The sequence below is a fragment of the Canis lupus genome, chromosome 28 (assembly GCF_003254725.2).
Source record: "Canis lupus dingo isolate Sandy chromosome 28, ASM325472v2, whole genome shotgun sequence".
NCBI classification, from domain to species: Eukaryota; Metazoa; Chordata; class Mammalia; order Carnivora; family Canidae; genus Canis; species Canis lupus.
The window spans coordinates 32,400,862-32,419,861 of record NC_064270.1 but is presented as its reverse complement, the minus strand read 5'-3'; the positions used below and the strand labels follow the sequence as shown (position 1 = coordinate 32,419,861).

The window sequence follows — 19,000 nt, the reverse complement described above, 5'->3', positions numbered from 1 at the left end:
GGCACAGACTTACCTGGCTGGATGGTTGATTCGGGTGGAGTAGCTATGAGAAAGAAACACAAGTCAGACACAAAGCACATGGGTGTTGCAATGGAATCAAAGATCAGAGAACATCATCCTATCTATCCGTCCTGAGATCAAGCCTCCATGTGGTCCTGAGTAGACAGACCATGGCCTGCCATAGCCTCTCAGTCCTGTGGGAGCCTAATCCTATGTCCTACTGCCATTGTCTGCCTCAATGTGGCTGAGGACTTAGGATCCAGCAGGTTGAATATCACTGCCAGGCTCAAAACAGGCCACGAAAGTCATTGCACTATCTCCATTTGGGAACAGCAAGAATGAGTTTGGACACAGCCTGAAATAGCTCGGAGTCCACTAGCTCAGGGGCAATGGTCTCAGTCTTTACAGGTAGTTTGGTCCTGGTAGGGGGTCAGGCTCAGCAACGGGGAACTAGCTAACAAGTTGGGGGTCATAGCTCTGTAATGAGATCAAAGGCAGCCAATTAAGTTGATGGGAAGAAAACATTCAAGGACATCCACAAGTGGCCATTTCAGTTCTTAGGCATGAAGGAAAGCTGTTGAGCAATAGCCATTCCAGGATGGAAAATTTACTTGTAAAGAGTTGATTAGTTGTGAAATTATCCATTTACTGTCTGCCTCCCTTCTTGCGGAACTTTTGTGGTAACCCAAGTAATATCTTCGATTTCTTTAAAAGAAGGGGAGTAGATCTCCTTATTGAAACAAAAGTTCCCCACGAGGCAGGAAGGATTAAAAGGCTGCATGTCTCGAGGGAGAGGCAGCCTGTGTGTGTGCGTATACCTTGGGTGCAGTGTATGGCGGGCCAGGTCTGTGTAGTTTACATGCACAAGGTCAAGCAGCCTGTGCATTTACAGGCCTCTACTGCATGGACAGCCTATCTGGAGATGATAACCCCGTGTCCTTAGATGGAAACATATGATACCTACCATAAGTGGTTGTAGATGAAGGGTGCCACCAATCTAAAAAGAAAATGAAGTAATTTCAGGACTTTAGTGGAAAAGTTTTCACTCTGTGCTCATTAGTTTGGTAAGGAAATGTCAATTCTATCTTTTCCTGATGAACTTTTCAGAGTCTGGGCAATTCCACTTTACGCTGTGGATGGGCCAGATGGCCTGGAGTATGGCGCTAGTACTTCCCAGCATACTCGGCACTGAGTGGAATTTCCACCGTGTGGCAGAAAACACTTTAAGGATGCCTCTCTCAACATGAAGGAATTCAGGAACACGCAAGCCTGGTAGGAGTTCTGTTGGTGTGTATTTCTCAGACGACCCCAATTCTGACTTGAACTTTTACTTTATCTGATATGAACAGAGGGGATCAAAAGCTCTTCCACTACAGACTTATGAGTAAACCCTCAGAGCAGAGAGGGACAGAGGATACAGATGGGCCAGTTGTCTCAACTTAGGAGCCAACACCCTAGGGACTTAGTTGCTGGTCACTGTAGCAAATACCAGAGTCCTCCAAGGGGAGAGCCTCGTCCTCTCTTCCAACTTCTAGAAACATGAGAGTCAAATATCAGACATGATTCATGCTGGGCTGGGCACAGCTACTCACCTGTCGTATTGGGAGGGTTTCCAGTAGATGCTGCAAAGTAAGAGGACACATCATCAGTCTCTGTGAACGATGTGCAGAAAGAGGCCTCTCAGGCTTCAGACAAACAGAAGTGCTGAGGGTCTGTCCCTGCTAGAACTAAGAAAGACTTGCGGGGAGTGGTCCTGAGGAGTAGAGCTGGTAAATACCCTCAGGGGCAGGATCCCACAAGGAACAGTGTGGCAGGAATTTGGTCTCTAAACCATTATGCCCATTCAAACAGGACTCCTCCACCGGCACTTTAAAGAAGGTGCTATGATCCACCTGAAAAACTGATGTACGTCAGGATGATGGGTGATGCAGCTTCCTCTCAAGCTATGGGAGAAAGCCCTGCCCTTCCATGACACTCAGGAATATGAAATAACAGTGAAAGAAATGAGTTTTATCTAGAAAAAAATAACAAACAGAAACAGAGGGCCAGCATTGTAAGGACCCACCTGAACAGATGACACTTGCGTCCTCATAGTGCCCACAGTTGTGTGAATTCCAGCCACTGTGGCTACAGCTCCACAGGTAGGACTCATACCCAGAACAGCTCACGTCGTCCAGCACAATCGGGCCAGATCCCTGACCAAAGTGGGCATTATGTGGGGCCGAGGTGGCCCAGCCACAGCCCAGTTGCCTGCAGACCACGTTGGCATCATTCGTGTCCCAGCCGTCATCACACACGGTGCCCCATGAGCCTCTGTACAGGACCTCCACGCGGCCCTGACACCGGTCACCTCCATTCACCAGCCTCAGGGCCAACCCCGAATCAGTCTCTAGTGGGAGACAGGAAATTTTTCTGGTTTTGAAGGAAGAACTCCTGTACTCTGATTGTAAGATAATTCCTTTCAGGGGACACAAGTTCTGGTTTCAATTAATGTTCCCCAGCAACAGGGGTCTCAGAATCTTGCTCCTCATCATCATCCTTAAGGGGCTACTTGATGTTACCCCCCGAGTGTCAGCTGATGTATGCATGTAACAACTGATTGCACACCATATCAGGATTTGAAATCCTAAGGCTGGTCCCACAATGCAAGGGAGAATATGAGGAGCCGGTAGTCTGACATGGACCATTGAGACCACCCAGAACGTGTGCTTCAGCCCCAAAGATCCATCCAGCCTCCAAGAAGGAGCAGTCCTAGGTCCTAGTGTTCAGAGAGTCTACTTTCACCCAACGGTCCTGATCACAGACCCTTCTCCCGAGCCCAAGGCTTGTTCTGAAGGATCCCTTTCTGCTGACCACTTGATCCTGTTCTCTCAAGCCCCATGCTTGTACTGCATCTCAACAATCCTCTGATTATCAAGAAGATGGGCAGGAGTAACTATCACTCATCTTAGCTGTGCATACATAGTGCTGCCTAGGACTCTGGAGGCAGAAAAGTAACAAAACATGGTAGCATTAGGCCTCCTTGCAAAATGGGCATTTTCTAAGTTAAGCAGGAGACCACACATTACGTTTCCTCAGTCTCCTATGTATCCTGCCTTCTTTCTGCCATGAGCTAGACAGTGGCACTGACAGTAGTCTGGTCCTAGGGCCTCAAGGGTCTATAAAGTGAGGACTCTGCTCTACAAAGAAGAGAGACACGTGCATCGACCAAGTGAACACATCCCCACCATAAGTATCCTTGCAGGAGATAAAAATCCTACACATGGTGAGAAAGTACCTCCTGCCTACAAGATGGCTAAAATAAAAGACACAGAAGAAGTGTTGGTGAGGATGTGGAGAAACCAGAGCTCTCCAATGCCACCTAGGGAAACCTGAATTGGTACAGCTGCTATGCTAAACATTTCTTTGTTTCCTCAAAACGGAAATATATAATCATCATGTGACTCGCAATTTCACTCCTAGATATTCACTCAGAGGAGTTGGAAATAGGTGTTTGACAAAATCATGTGCACAGAAGGTCCGGGAAGATGATTCAAGATAGTCAGGGATGGAAACACTCCACTTCATCTGTCCATCAACAGATGAATGGGATCATAATATGGGTGGGGATACATGTTGCCAAAGTTTACACACTTCTTTGTGGTGAGTTCTGAGAAAAGTCTGCTGGCTGGCTGAAAGAAGCCAGTCACAAAAGGCAACATGATGGCTACCTCCATTCGCAGGAAATGTTCAGAAAATGCAAATCTAGACAAAGAAGGCAACCAGGTGAGAGCTGGGGGAACACAGGTATGGGTTGGACTAGTTCAGGGTATGGGATATTCATTAAGGCGATAAGAAACTCTGGAACTAAATAACTGATGCTTGTAGCAATCATTAGACTAAGAAGTCTCAACTGCATAGTAAATTGGTACGTTTTATATTTAGAGTAATCACAGACCCTGAAAGGGCAGAAAAGCATTAATTTTTGGCCTTTTCTCCAGTGCTGGGGCACTGAATCCATGATCCCAGTCTCACTGGAGGGTGCACTTAGCATGAGCTGAGATTCCTACAGTCTACAAGGAAGACAAGCAACCAGGCACGAGGGACTATCCAGACCCTCTCAGTTCTTCCACCCATACTGCACTGTCAACTCAGACCCTGACACTGGACCAGAGGCCAGTTCAAGAGCAGAGGCCAACATAGGCTGAGACACCTATTGAGAGGGAGGGCTCTGTGTGGGGGCTGTGGAAGCCAGGGCTGCACTCAGCAGATAGTACTTGGGAGAGGGCCAAACTCAACAGGGCAGTGTTCTCTTCATGTCTCAATTCTCTTGCACTGATTTTGTTGTAGACAAACTATCCTTTCTGTGGAACACACAAGTCAAAACCTTTTCTGTGACGTTCAAGTGGGAACTAGAGCCAACTCCTCTCCATTTCCCCGGGCAGAATACGAAGGTGAGCATATGGACCCTGACCAGCCCATCAGACACAGGAACATGGTCCCATTGAAGCAAGTATTGCCAAGCAGACTATCTAAAGTCCTCACAGGAAATGTCAGCCAGCCCTCTGGGCACAAGCAGAGTCCTTCTATGACACAGGGGCTTAAGGCTGGCAACTGCCTCTCACTTTCAGAAAGCAAAGCAAGGGTGAAGCCCGTCCATATAAGAAACAGGAGAGAGAAGAAAATCTGGCGGCAGATACTCATGAAACATCCACACCTGACGTTCCTGAAGGTACACCTGCTCGAAACATCTTAAATGTGAGTGACTTTGATATAATAGTTCTGTGCTAGGATAAGAGAAGCCGAGCTGGTTTCCTCTATCACTTACTGATATATCTCCAAACTGGTGGTTGACTGATAATAATCACATTTGGATAAAGGACCTCCCTCCCACAGGACCAGGGGGTGAGGTCAGATGCCAAACTCAGGATTTCAGAATTTCCCTGAAACCAGTTGAGTACTGGGAGAATTTGCATACTTTTCAGGATCTGCAGGATGCTTGCCCTAGGGAGTTGTATCCCACCAATCTTCAGAGAAACACAAAGCAGGATGACAAAGGATTAGAAACTTCTGTATCCCAGTGTTCCTGGAGGTATATCTGATCTAAATATCTTACATGTGAGAGCCATTGAGTTGAGCTCTCTGCTAGCTTTAGAGGAGCTGAACTGGGTTCTTGTCAATTGCAAGGAAAAACTTCATGGCTGACGTATCTCCAAACTGGTAGGAGGCTGGAAAAATAACTCTTGTGGCTAAAGGGAACCCACACACACACTGGATGGGGAGGTGAGGTCAGACACTACACTCAACAATCTGGAGTTTCATCCAGTCGGGCGGACTATGGTGTGAATCTGGATACTTAGGCAGGCACTGAGGATGCTGACCATTGGTAGTTGTATACCACCGATATGCAGAGAAACACAAAGCAGGGTTAGAAAGGTTGGAAATAGAACCAAGCTTGGCTCAAGTGATGAGTCAGTGGGACAGGGACAGTGGCGTCTGGTGAGTTCTGCTAGCTGGAGGGGAAAGGGGGAATCATGAGAGATTTTGGCAGGCATCATGACACTTGCACACCTGCATCCTGCCCCCTTCCACCTGCGGGTGCGGGGGGGCTGTGTAAGCCTCCTGCTCTGATACCTTTTCTGGTGCAAAGACCTTGTGTACATCAGCCAGATCCCTCCAGATCTCTCAGCCTGGCATGTCCCTTGTCCCTTAGAAACCTTTGCCACTTGTCTATCCTGACTCATAGATGACATAGGAGATCCTCACAGGAATCTTGGAAGAAAGAGTCAGGAGCATTCAGGGTCAACATGGAGCCAGCTGTATATCCCTGTATCTAGAGCACCTTCTTCTCATAGTGGTCTCAAATCCCTGGGGCTCTGTCCCTACCACTTTGGATATACACATTGGATTGTGATAAATCTGAGGGTGATGCAAATGCTGAACATTGGGAAGGATCCAGCCTGCTCTGACGGCTCTCTAAGAAGACATCAGTGCTCCCTATGGCTCCTTCTCCCACTCTGCTGTCTCCCCAGACAGCATTTCAATTGAAATTCTTGGCACCCATGGCTAGTTCTCTGAATTGGTAGGCAACAGTCTCTTGGGATGCTGGGAAAGGATTAGATGATAACTCATGGATGATGGGAAAATGGGGCCATTTGAATCCCGTGTCCACGTAAGAGCTGCCTGTTAGAGGCTCAGTGACTGGGAACCACAAAATGTGCCCACAAGGTCCTCAAGGAGCAATGATTCACCCGAAATGGAGAGAAAAGGGATGGATGGGAAAGGAGAAAAGAAACATTCCAAATACGGTGGCACAGACTTACCTTGCTGGATGGTTGATTCGGGTGGAGTAGCTATGAGAAAGAAACACAAGTCAGACACAAAGCACATGGGTGTTGCAACGGAATCAAAGATCAGAGAACATCATCCTATCTATCCGTCCTGAGATCAAGCCTCCATGTGGTCCTGAGTAGACAGAGCCATGGCCTGCCATAGCCTCTCAGTCCTGTGGGAGCCTAATCCTATGTCCTACTGCCATTGTCTGCCTCAATGTGGCTGAGGACTTAGGATCCAGCAGGTTGAATATTACTGTCAGGCAGACAAGCAACCAGGCACGAGGGACTATCCAACCCTCTCAGTTCTTCCACCCATACTGCACTGTCAACTCAGACCCTGAGACTGGACCAGAGGCCAGTTCAAGAGCAGAGGCCAACATAGGCTGAGACAGCAATTGAGAGGGAGGGCTCTGTGTGGGGGCTGTGGAAGCCAGGGCTGCACTCAGCAGATAGTACTTGGGAGAGGGCCAAACTCAACAGGGCAGTGTTCTCTTCATGTCTCAAATCTTTTGCACTGATTTTGTGGCAGACAAACTATCCTTTCTATGAAACACACCAGTCAAAATGTCTTTCCATGAGGTTCCAGTAGGGCCTAGTGCCAACTCCTCTCCATTACCTAGGGTAATATGAAGGGGAGCATATGGACCCTGACCAGCCCATCAGACACAGGAACAAGGTTCTAGCAGTTTTTGACAAACAAGCTACCTAGATTCTTTCCAGGAAATGCCAGTCAGTGATCAGGGCACAAGTAGAGTCCTTCTCTTATGACACAGGGGCTTGGGGTTGGCAACTGCCTCTCACATGCAGAAAGCAAAGCAAGGGTGAAGCCCGTCCACATAAGAAACAGGAGAGAGAAGAAAATCTGGCGGCAGATAGTCATGAAACATCCACACCTGAAGTTCCTGAAGGTACACCTGCTCTAAACATCTTAAATGTGAGTGACTTTGATATAATAGTTCTGTGCTAGGATAAGAGAAGCCGAGCTGGTTTCCTCTATCACTTACTGATATATCTCCAAACTGGAGGTTGACTGATAATAATCACGTTTGGATAAAGGACCTCCCTCCCACAGGACCAGGGGGTGAGGTCAGATGCCAAACTCAGGATTTCAGAATTTCCCTGAAACCAGTTGAGTACTGGGAGAATTTGCATACTTTTCAGGATCTGCAGGATGCTTGCCCTAGGGAGTTGTATCCCACCAATCTTCAGAGAAACACAAAGCAGGATGACAAAGGATTAGAAACTTCTGTATCCCAGTGTTCCTGGAGGTATATCTGATCTAAATATCTTACATGTGAGAGCCATTGAGTTGAGATCTCTGCTAGCTTTAGAGGAGCTGAACTGGGTTCTTGTCAAATGCAAACAAAAACGTCATGACTGACATCTCCCCAAACTGGTAGGAGGCTGGAAAAATAACTCTTGTGGCTAAAGGGAACCCCCACACACACTGGATGGGGAGGTGAGGTCAGACACTACACTCAACAATCTGGAGTTTCATCCAGTCGGGCTGACTATGGTGTGAATCTGGATACTTAGGCAGGCACTGAGGATGCTGACCATTGGTAGTTGTATACCACCGATATGCAGAGAAACACAAAGCAGGGTTAGAAAGGTTGGAAATAGAACCAAGCTTGGCTCAAGTGATGAGTCAGTGGGACAGGGACAGTGGCGTCTGGTGAGTTCTGCTAGCTGGAGGGGAAAGGGGGAATCATGAGAGTTTTTGGCAGGCATCATGACACTTGCACACCTGCATCCTGCCCCCTTCCACCTGCGGGGGCGGGGGCTGTGCAAGCCTCCTGCTCTGATACCTTTTCTGGTGCAAAGACCTTGTGTACATCAGCCAGATCCCTCCACATCTCTCAGCCTGGCATGTCCCTTGTCCCTTAGAAACCTTTGCCACTTGTCTATCTTGACTCATAGATGACGCAGGAGATCCTCACAGGAATCTTGGAAGAAGGAGTCAGGAGCATTCAGGGTCAACATGGAGCCAGCTGTATATCCCTGTATCTAGAGCACCTTCTTCTCATAGTGGTCTCAAATCCCTGGGGCTCTGTCCCTACCACTTTGGATATACACATTGGATTGTGATAAATCTGAGGGTGATGCAAATGCTGAACATTGGGAAGGGTCCAGCCTGCTCTGACGGCTCTCTAAGAAGACATCAGTGCTCCCTATGGTTCCTTCTCCCACTCTGCTGTCTCCCCAGACAGCATTTCAATTGAAATTCTTGGCACCCATGGCTAGTTCTCTGAATTGGTAGGCAACAGTCTCTTGGGATGCTGGGAAAGGATTAGATGATAACTCATGGATGATGGGAAAATGGGGCCATTTGAATCCCGTGTCCACGTAAGAGCTGCCTGTTAGAGGCTCAGTGACTGGGAACCACAAAATGTGCCCACAAGGTCCTCAAGGAGCAATGATTCACCCGAAATGGAGAGAAAAGGGATGGATGGGAAAGGAGAAAAGAAACATTCCAAATACGGTGGCACAGACTTACCTGGCTGGATGGTTGATTCGGGTGGAGTAGCTATGAGAAAGAAACACAAGTCAGACACAAAGCACATGGGTGTTGCAACTGGAATCAAAGATCAGAGAACATCATCCTATCTATCCGTCCTGAGATCAAGCCTCCATGTGGTCCTGAGTAGACAGACCATGGCCTGCCATAGCTCTCAGTCCTGTGGGAGCCTAATCCTATGTCCTACTGCCATTGTCTGCCTCAATGTGGCTGAGGACTTAGGATCCAGCAGGTTGAATATCACTGCCAGGCTCAAAACAGGCCACGAAAGTCATTGCACTATCTCCATTTGGGAACAGCAAGAATGAGTTTGGACACAGCCTGAAATAGCTCGGAGTCCACTAGCTCAGGGGCAATGGTCTCAGTCTTTACAGGTAGTTTGGTCCTGGTAGGGGGTCAGGCTCAGCAACGGGGAACTAGCTAACAAGTTGGGGGTCATAGCTCTGTAATGAGATCAAAGGCAGCCAATTAAGTTGATGGGAAGAAAACATTCAAGGACATCCACAAGTGGCCATTTCAGTTCTTAGGCATGAAGGAAAGCTGTTGAGCAATAGCCATTCCAGGATGGAAAATTTACTTGTAAAGAGTTGATTAGTTGTGAAATTATCCATTTACTGTCTGCCTCCCTTCTTGCGGAACTTTTGTGGTAACCCAAGTAATATCTTCGATTTCTTTAAAAGAAGGGGAGTAGATCTCCTTATTGAAACAAAAGTTACCCACAAGGCAGGAAGGATTAAAAGGCTGCATGTCTCGAGGGAGAGGCAGCCTGTGTGTGTGCGTATATCTTGGGTGCAGTGTATGGCGGGCCAGGTCTGTGTAGTTTACATGCACAAGGTCAAGCAGCCTGTGCATTTACAGGCCTCTACTGCATGGACAGCCTATCTGGAGATGATAACCCCGTGTCCTTAGATGGAAACATATGATACCTACCATAAGTGGTTGTAGATGAAGGGTGCCACCAATCTAAAAAGAAAATGAAGTAATTTCAGGACTTTAGTGGAAAAGTTTTCACTCTGTGCTCATTAGTTTGGTAAGGAAAGGTCAATTCTATCTTTTCCTGATGAACTTTTCAGAGTCTGGGCAATTCCACTTTACGCTGTGGATGGGCCAGATGGCCTGGAGTATGGCGCTAGTACTTCCCAGCATACTCGGCACTGAGTGGAATTTCCACCGTGTGGCAGAAAACACTTTAAGGATGCCTCTCTCAACATGAAGGAATTCAGGAACACGCAAGCACTGGTAGGAGTTCTGTTGGTGTGTATTTCTCAGACGACCCCAATTCTGACTTGAACTTTTACTTTATCTGATATGAACAGAGGGGATCAAATGCTCTTCCACTACAGACTTATGAGTAAACCCTCAGAGCAGAGAGGGGCAGAGGATACAGATGGGCCAGTTGTCTCAACTTAGGAGCCAACACCCTAGGGACTTAGTTGCTGGTCACTGTAGCAAATACCAGAGTCCTCCAAGGGGAGAGCCTCGTCCTCTCTTCCAACTTCTAGAAACATGAGAGTCAAATATCAGACATGATTCATGCTGGGCTGGGCACAGCTACTCACCTGTCGTATTGGGAGGGTTTCCAGTAGATGCTGCAAAGTAAGAGGACACATCATCAGTCTGTGAACGATGTGCAGAAAGAGGCCTCTCAGGCTTCAGACAAACAGAAGTGCTGAGGGTCTGTCCCCGCTAGAACTAAGAAAGACTTGCGGGGAGTGGTCCTGAGGAGTAGAGCTGGTAAATACCCTCAGGGGCAGGATCCCACAAGGAACAGTGTGGCAGGAATTTGGTCTCTAAACCATTATGCCCATTCAAACAGGACTCCTCCACCGGCACTTTAAAGAAGGTGCTATGATCCACCTGAAAAACTGATGTACGTCAGGATGATGGGTGATGCAGCTTCCTCTCAAGCTATGGGAGAAAGCCCTGCCCTTCCATGACACTCAGGAATATGAAATAACAGTGAAAGAAATGAGTTTTATCTAGAAAAAAATAACAAACAGAAACAGAGGGCCAGCATTGTAAGGACCCACCTGAACAGATGACACTTGCGTCCTCATAGTGCCCACAGTTGTGTGAATTCCAGCCACTGTGGCTACAGCTCCACAGGTAGGACTCATACCCAGAACAGCTCACGTCGTCCAGCACAATCGGGCCAGATCCCTGACCAAAGTGGGCATTGTGTGGGGCCGAGGTGGCCCAGCCACAGCCCAGTTGCCTGCAGACCACGTTGGCATCATTCGTGTCCCAGCCGTCATCACACACGGTGCCCCATGAGCCTCTGTACAGGACCTCCACGCGGCCCTGACACCGGTCACCTCCATTCACCAGCCTCAGGGCCAACCCCGAATCAGTCTCTAGTGGGAGACAGGAAATTTTTCTGGTTTTGAAGGAAGAACTCCTGTACTCTGATTGTAAGATAATTCCTTTCAGGGGACACAAGTTCTGGTTTCAATTAATGTTCCCCAGCAACAGGGGTCTCAGAATCTTGCTCCTCATCATCCTTAAGGGGCTACTTGATGTTACCCCCCGAGTGTCAGCTGATGTATGCATGTAACAACTGATTGCACACCATATCAGGATTTGAAATCCTAAGGCTGGTCCCACAATGCAAGGGAGAATATGAGGAGCCGGTAGTCTGACATGGACCATTGAGACCACCCAGAACGTGTGCTTCAGCCCCAAAGATCCATCCAGCCTCCAAGAAGGAGCAGTCCTAGGTCCTAGTGTTCAGAGAGTCTACTTTCACCCAACGGTCCTGATCACAGACCCTTCTCCCGAGCCCAAGGCTTGTTCTGAAGGATCCCTTTCTGCTGACCACTTGATCCTGTTCTCTCAAGCCCCATGCTTGTACTGCATCTCAACAATCCTCTGATTATCAAGAAGATGGGCAGGAGTAACTATCACTCATCTTAGCTGTGCATACATAGTGCTGCCTAGGACTCTGGAGGCAGAAAAGTAACAAAACATGGTAGCATTAGGCCTCCTTGCAAAATGGGCATTTTCTAAGTTAAGCAGGAGACCACACATTACGTTTCCTCAGTCTCCTATGTATCCTGCCTTCTTTCTGCCATGAGCTAGACAGTGGCACTGACAGTAGTCTGGTCCTAGGGCCTCAAGGGTCTATAAAGTGAGGACTCTGCTCTACAAAGAAGAGAGACACGTGCATCGACCAAGTGAACACATCCCCACCATAAGTATCCTTGCAGGAGATAAAAATCCTACACATGGTGAGAAAGTACCTCCTGCCTACAAGATGGCTAAAATAAAAGACACAGAAGAAGTGTTGGTGAGGATGTGGAGAAACCAGAGCTCTCCAATGCCACCTAGGGAAACCTGAATTGGTACAGCTGCTATGCTAAACATTTCTTTGTTTCCTCAAAACGGAAATATATAATCATCATGTGACTCGCAATTTCACTCCTAGATATTCACTCAGAGGAGTTGGAAATAGGTGTTTGACAAAATCATGTGCACAGAAGGTCCGGGAAGATGATTCAAGATAGTCAGGGATGGAAACACTCCACTTCATCTGTCCATCAACAGATGAATGGGATCATAATATGGGTGGGGATACATGTTGCCAAAGTTTACACACTTCTTTGTGGTGAGTTCTGAGAAAAGTCTGCTGGCTGGCTGAAAGAAGCCAGTCACAAAAGGCAACATGATGGCTACCTCCATTCGCAGGAAATGTTCAGAAAATGCAAATCTAGACAAAGAAGGCAACCAGGTGAGAGCTGGGGGAACACAGGTACGGGTTGGACTAGTTCAGGGTATGGGATATTCATTAAGGCGATAAGAAACTCTGGAACTAAATAACTGATGCTTGTAGCAATCATTAGACTAAGAAGTCTCAACTGCATAGTAAATTGGTACGTTTTATATTTAGAGTAATCACAGACCCTGAAAGGGCAGAAAAGCATTAATTTTTGGCCTTTTCTCCAGTGCTGGGGCACTGAATCCATGATCTCAGTCTCACTGGAGGGTGTACTTAGCATGAGCTGAGATTCCTACAGTCTACAAGGAAGACAAGCAACCAGGCACGAGGGACTATCCAGACCCTCTCAGTTCTTCCACCCATACTGCACTGTCAACTCAGACCCTGACACTGGACCAGAGGCCAGTTCAAGAGCAGAGGCCAACATAGGCTGAGACACCTATTGAGAGGGAGGGCTCTGTGTGGGGGCTGTGGAAGCCAGGGCTGCACTCAGCAGATAGTACTTGGGAGAGGGCCAAACTCAACAGGGCAGTGTTCTCTTCATGTCTCAATTCTCTTGCACTGATTTTGTTGTAGACAAACTATCCTTTCTGTGGAACACACAAGTCAAAACCTTTTCTGTGACGTTCAAGTGGGAACTAGAGCCAACTCCTCTCCATTTCCCCGGGCAGAATACGAAGGTGGGCATATGGACCCTGACCAGCCCATCAGACACAGGAACATGGTCCCATTGAAGCAAGTATTGCCAAGCAGACTATCTAAAGTCCTCACAGGAAATGTCAGCCAGCCCTCTGGGCACAAGCAGAGTCCTTCTATGACACAGGGGCTTAAGGCTGGCAACTGCCTCTCACATTCAGAAAGCAAAGCAAGGGTGAAGCCCGTCCATATAAGAAACAGGAGAGAGAAGAAAATCTGGCGGCAGATACTCATGAAACATCCACACCTGACGTTCCTGAAGGTACACCTGCTCGAAACATCTTAAATGTGAGTGACTTTGATATAATAGTTCTGTGCTAGGATAAGAGAAGCCAAGCTGGTTTCCTCTATCACTTACTGATATATCTCCAAACTGGTGGTTGACTGATAATAATCACATTTGGATAAAGGACCTCCCTCCCACAGGACCAGGGGGTGAGGTCAGATGCCAAACTCAGGATTTCAGAATTTCCCTGAAACCAGTTGAGTACTGGGAGAATTTGCATACTTTTCAGGATCTGCAGGATGCTTGCCCTAGGGAGTTGTATCCCACCAATCTTCAGAGAAACACAAAGCAGGATGACAAAGGATTAGAAACTTCTGTATCCCAGTGTTCCTGGAGGTATATCTGATCTAAATATCTTACATGTGAGAGCCATTGAGTTGAGCTCTCTGCTAGCTTTAGAGGAGCTGAACTGGGTTCTTGTCAAATGCAAACAAAAATGTCATGACTGACATCTCCCCAAACTGGTAGGAGGCTGGAAAAATAACTCTTGTGGCTAAAGGGAACCCACACACACACACTGGATGGGGAGGTGAGGTCAGACACTACACTCAACAATCTGGAGTTTCATCCAGTCGGGCTGACTATGGTGTGAATCTGGATACTTAGGCAGGCACTGAGGATGCTGACCATTGGTAGTTGTATACCACCGATATGCAGAGAAACACAAAGCAGGGTTAGAAAGGTTGGAAATAGAACCAAGCTTGGCTCAAGTGATGAGTCAGTGGGACAGGGACAGTGGCGTCTGGTGAGTTCTGCTAGCTGGAGGGGAAAGGGGGAATCATGAGAGATTTTGGCAGGCATCATGACACTTGCACACCTGCATCCTGCCCCCTTCCACCTGCGGGGGCGGGGGGGCTGTGTAAGCCTCCTGCTCTGATACCTTTTCTGGTGCAAAGACCTTGTGTACATCAGCCAGATCCCTCCACATCTCTCAGCCTGGCATGTCCCTTGTCCCTTAGAAACCTTTGCCACTTGTCTATCTTGACTCATAGATGACGTAGGAGATCCTCACAGGAATCTTGGAAGAAAGAGTCAGGAGCATTCAGGGTCAACATGGAGCCAGCTGTATATCCCTGTATCTAGAGCACCTTCTTCTCATAGTGGTCTCAAATCCCTGGGGCTCTGTCCCTACCACTTTGGATATACACATTGGATTGTGATAAATCTGAGGGTGATGCAAATGCTGAACATTGGGAAGGATCCAGCCTGCTCTGACGGCTCTCTAAGAAGACATCAGTGCTCCCTATGGCTCCTTCTCCCACTCTGCTGTCTCCCCAGACAGCATTTCAATTGAAATTCTTGGCACCCATGGCTAGTTCTCTGAATTGGTAGGCAACAGTCTCTTGGGATGCTGGGAAAGGATTAGATGATAACTCATGGATGATGGGAAAATGGGGCCATTTGAATCCCGTGTCCACGTAAGAGCTGCCTGTTAGAGGCTCAGTGACTGGGAACCACAAAATGTGCCCACAAGGTCCTCAAGGAGCAATGCTTCACCCGAAATGGAGAGAAAAGGGATGGATGGGAAAGGAGAAAAGAAACATTCCAAATACGGTGGCACAGACTTACCTGGCTGGATGGTTGATTCGGGTGGAGTAGCTATGAGAAAGAAACACAAGTCAGACACAAAGCACATGGGTGTTGCAACGGAATCAAAGATCAGAGAACATCATCCTATCTATCCGTCCTGAGATCAAGCCTCCATGTGGTCCTGAGTAGACAGAGCCATGGCCTGCCATAGCCTCTCAGTCCTGTGGGAGCCTAATCCTATGTCCTACTGCCATTGTCTGCCTCAATGTGGCTGAGGACTTAGGATCCAGCAGGTTGAATATCACTGTCAGGCAGACAAGCAACCAGGCACGAGGGACTATCCAACCCTCTCAGTTCTTCCACCCATACTGCACTGTCAACTCAGACCCTGACACTGGACCAGAGGCCAGTTCAAGAGCAGAGGCCAACATAGGCTGAGACAGCAATTGAGAGGTAGGGCTCTGTGTGGGGGCTGTGGAAGCCAGGGCTGCACTCAGCAGATAGTACTTGGGAGAGGGCCAAACTCAACAGGGCAGTGTTCTCTTCATGTCTCAAATCTTTTGCACTGATTTTGTGGCAGACAAACTATCCTTTCTATGAAACACACCAGTCAAAATGTCTTTCCATGAGGTTCCAGTAGGGCCTAGTGCCAACTCCTCTCCATTACCTAGGGTAATATGAAGGTGAGCATATGGACCCTGACCAGCCCATCAGACACAGGAACAAGGTTCTAGCAGTTTTTTCAAACAGGCTACCTAGATTCTTTCCAGGAAATGCCAGTCAGTGATCAGGGCACAAGTAGAGTCCTTCTCTTATGACACAGGGGCTTGGGGTTGGCAACTGCCTCTCACATGCAGAAAGCAAAGCAAGGGTGAAGCCCGTCCACATAAGAAACAGGAGAGAGAAGAAAATCTGGTGGCAGATAGTCATGAAACATCCACACTTGAAGTTCCTGAAGGTACACCTGCTCTAAACATCTTAAATGTGAGTGACTTTGATATAATAGTTCTGCGCTAGGATAAGAGAAGCCAAGCTGGTTTCCTCTATCACTTACTGATATATCTCCAAACTGGAGGTTGACTGATAATAAAGGACCTCCCTCCCACAGGACCAGGGGGTGAGGTCAGATGCCAAACTCAGGATTTCAGAATTTCCCTGAAACCAGTTGAGTACTGGGAGAATTTGCATACTTTTCAGGATCTGCAGGATGCTTGCCCTAGGGAGATGTATCCCACCAATCTTCAGAGAAACACAAAGCAGGATGACAAAGGATTAGAAACTTCTGTATCCCAGTGTTCCTGGAGGTATATCTGATCTAAATATCTTAAATGTGAGAGCCATTGAGTTGAGCTCTCTGCTAGCTTTAGAGGAGCTGAACTGGGTTCTTGTCAATTGCAAGGAAAAACTTCATGGCTGACGTATCTCCAAACTGGTAGGAGGCTGGAAAAATAACTCTTGTGGCTAAAGGGAACCCCCACACACACTGGATTGGGAGGTGAGGTCAGACACCAATCTCAACATCTGAATTCATCCAGTCTGGTTGACTATGGAGTGATTTGGATGCTTAAGCCAGCACTGAGGATGCTTACCATAGGTAGTTGTATACCACCAATCTGCAGAGAAAATTAAAATAGGATTAGAATGGATGGAAATAGAACAAACGTGGCTCAAGTAATGAGTACATAGGACAGGGACAGTGGGGTTTGGGGAGTTCTGCTAGCTGAGAGTAAAAGGGGCATTGTGATCATTTTTCACAGGGTCATGACAGTTGCACATCTGCATCCTGCCACTTTCCTCCTGGGTGTGCTGTGCAAGTCGACTGCTCTGCTAACTTATCTGTGACAAAGCATTGCCTACATCAATCAGGTCCCTTCACATCTCTCGCTTGGCGAGTTTTTTTGTCCCTTAGAAAACCCTTGCCACTTGACTATCTTCACTCATGGACAACTGAGGGGATTCTCATATGAAGCCTGGAAGAAAGAGTCAGGGTCATCGAGGGTCAACCTGGAGCCAACTAGGTAGCCCTGTACCCAGAACACATCCATCACTCCCATCCCCTGGGCTCTGTCCCACCACTATGGATATATACATTGGATGCTGATGAATCTGAGGATCTTGTAAGCCCTGAGCTGTGGAGAGGTTCCAGCCTGCTCTGATGGCCCTTCAAGAAGACATAAGTGGTCATCAGGTTCCATTCTCCCACTCAACTTGTCAGCCCAAGCTGCATACAGCTGAAATTCAAGGCACCCATGGCCTGGTCTCTGAACTTGTGGTCAGCTCTCTCCTGCAACTGTGGAAGGACTAGGTGAAAACTCATGAGCGCCATGTCTACTTAAGAGCAGCCTGATGGAGACTCAGTGACTGGGTGGGACACAAAATATGCCCATAAGTTCTCAAAAGAGCAGTAGCTTCCTCCCAAATGGGTAGAAGAGGGATGGATGGGATAGGCAAAACGGACATTCCAAGTAGGGTCACCAAAGACTCACCTGGCTGGGGTGTGGATTGAGAGACAGCATCTGTGAAAAAGAAGGAAACAGGAGTCAGAAACAAAGCACACTTCTGTTCCAACTGGATCAGTGGTCAAGGAAATTCATCCCCTACCTACTGAGATCTAGCCTCCATGAGCTCCTGAATACACAGAGCCATGGCCTGCCATCATCTCTCAGTCCTGTGGGAGCCCCACCCTATGTCCCACTCCCCTTGCCTGCCATGGTGGGCCTGAATGCTGACATTCAGGAGGTGGAATGTCACTGCCAGGTCAGGACAGGCCACCAAAGCCATTTTGCTATTAGCAAGTGGGAACAGCAAGAATGAATCTGGGCAGTTAGCCTATTGAGACCCCCATTCCACCAGTCAGGTGCTATGCTCCCAGTGTTTACAGGCTTTTTTAGGATTACTGTAGAAGGTCAACTTGGTCCCCATAGTCCTATGTATTTCTTTGTCATTCCATGTTCTAGTGAGCTGCCGTTTCCTGCACCTTCCCCACTTCCCAAGTGCTCTTCACTGCCCTCAGAACTGGCAATTGAAACTGCCATCCTGTTCTCTGAATTGGCTTTAAGGAGGACCCAGAATAACAAACCATGGAGTGAAGGTAGTTCAGTTTACAACCAAATTCCCAAAACCTGTGCCTTGAGGAGTAACGCCCTGGGAAATAGGATGTAGACTGAGCAGATGGTCTTACTGACAGAAAGGGCACATAGCCACTGCCCACTGCATGACGGATGGTCTTCTTCACCTCCTGTGCCATTGAGGCTCCAAAGCAATACAGGTCCACACGGGAGGGAGTTGCCCCTAATGTTCCATTACAGGGAACCAGTTGTCCCCAGGAAAGCTGGCAAGGCACAGCACATCCGGGAGAGAGTCATGGGGGCACCCGTATAATTATCAGATGGAAAGATCACTAAGAATGGGGACCTGGGATTTTCGAGGTTCACCTGAGCAGATGACACCTGCATCTTCTGAGTGTCCACAGTTGTGTGAGTTCCAGCCATTGTGGGGGCAGCTCCACAGGTAGGACTCGTGCCCAGAGCAGCGCACATTGTCCAGCACAATCGGGCCTGAGCCCTGACCAAAGCGGGCATAACCTGGGGCCGAGGTGGCCCAGCCACAGCCCAGCTGCCTGCAGACCACGTTGGCATCACTGGTGTCCCAGTCGTCATCACACACGGTGCCCCACGAGCCTCCGTACAGGACCTCTACGCGGCCCTGACACCGGTCACCTCCGTTCACCAGCCTCAGGGCCAAACCCGATTCGGTCCCTGGCAGAAGACAGGAAAACAGTCTTTCTCTGTGTCCTTGAAGGAAGAACTCCTGCACTCTCAGTACTGGACCATTCCCTTCAGGGGGTGCATGCTGTGGGTTCAATTAATGTTCCCCAGCAACAGGACTCTCCTAAACGCCTTCAACCTCATTCCAACTCAAGGGCCCGTTTGATGCTATCC

The 19,000-nt window shown here is 48.1% G+C and overlaps 1 protein-coding gene across 50 annotated transcripts in view; it reads right to left on the bottom strand.

Moving 5' to 3' along the window:
- The window catches only part of DMBT1 (deleted in malignant brain tumors 1), a 110,204-nt gene that overhangs the window by 54,309 nt on the left and 36,895 nt on the right, over positions 1–19,000 (bottom strand). For all 50 annotated transcript variants that reach the window (XM_049103226.1, XM_049103244.1, XM_049103220.1 and 47 more), the window contains 8 exons: positions 18,494–18,817; positions 17,546–17,575; positions 16,649–16,672; positions 15,099–15,128; positions 10,863–11,186; positions 10,392–10,421; positions 9,763–9,795; positions 6,303–6,332 (listed from right to left, as the gene is read on the bottom strand). In XM_049103226.1, the coding sequence (XP_048959183.1) occupies positions 6,303–6,332; positions 9,763–9,795; positions 10,392–10,421; positions 10,863–11,186; positions 15,099–15,128; positions 16,649–16,672; positions 17,546–17,575; positions 18,494–18,817 (825 nt within the window). The remainder of the gene's footprint in view (positions 1–6,302; positions 6,333–9,762; positions 9,796–10,391; positions 10,422–10,862; positions 11,187–15,098; positions 15,129–16,648; positions 16,673–17,545; positions 17,576–18,493; positions 18,818–19,000) is intronic.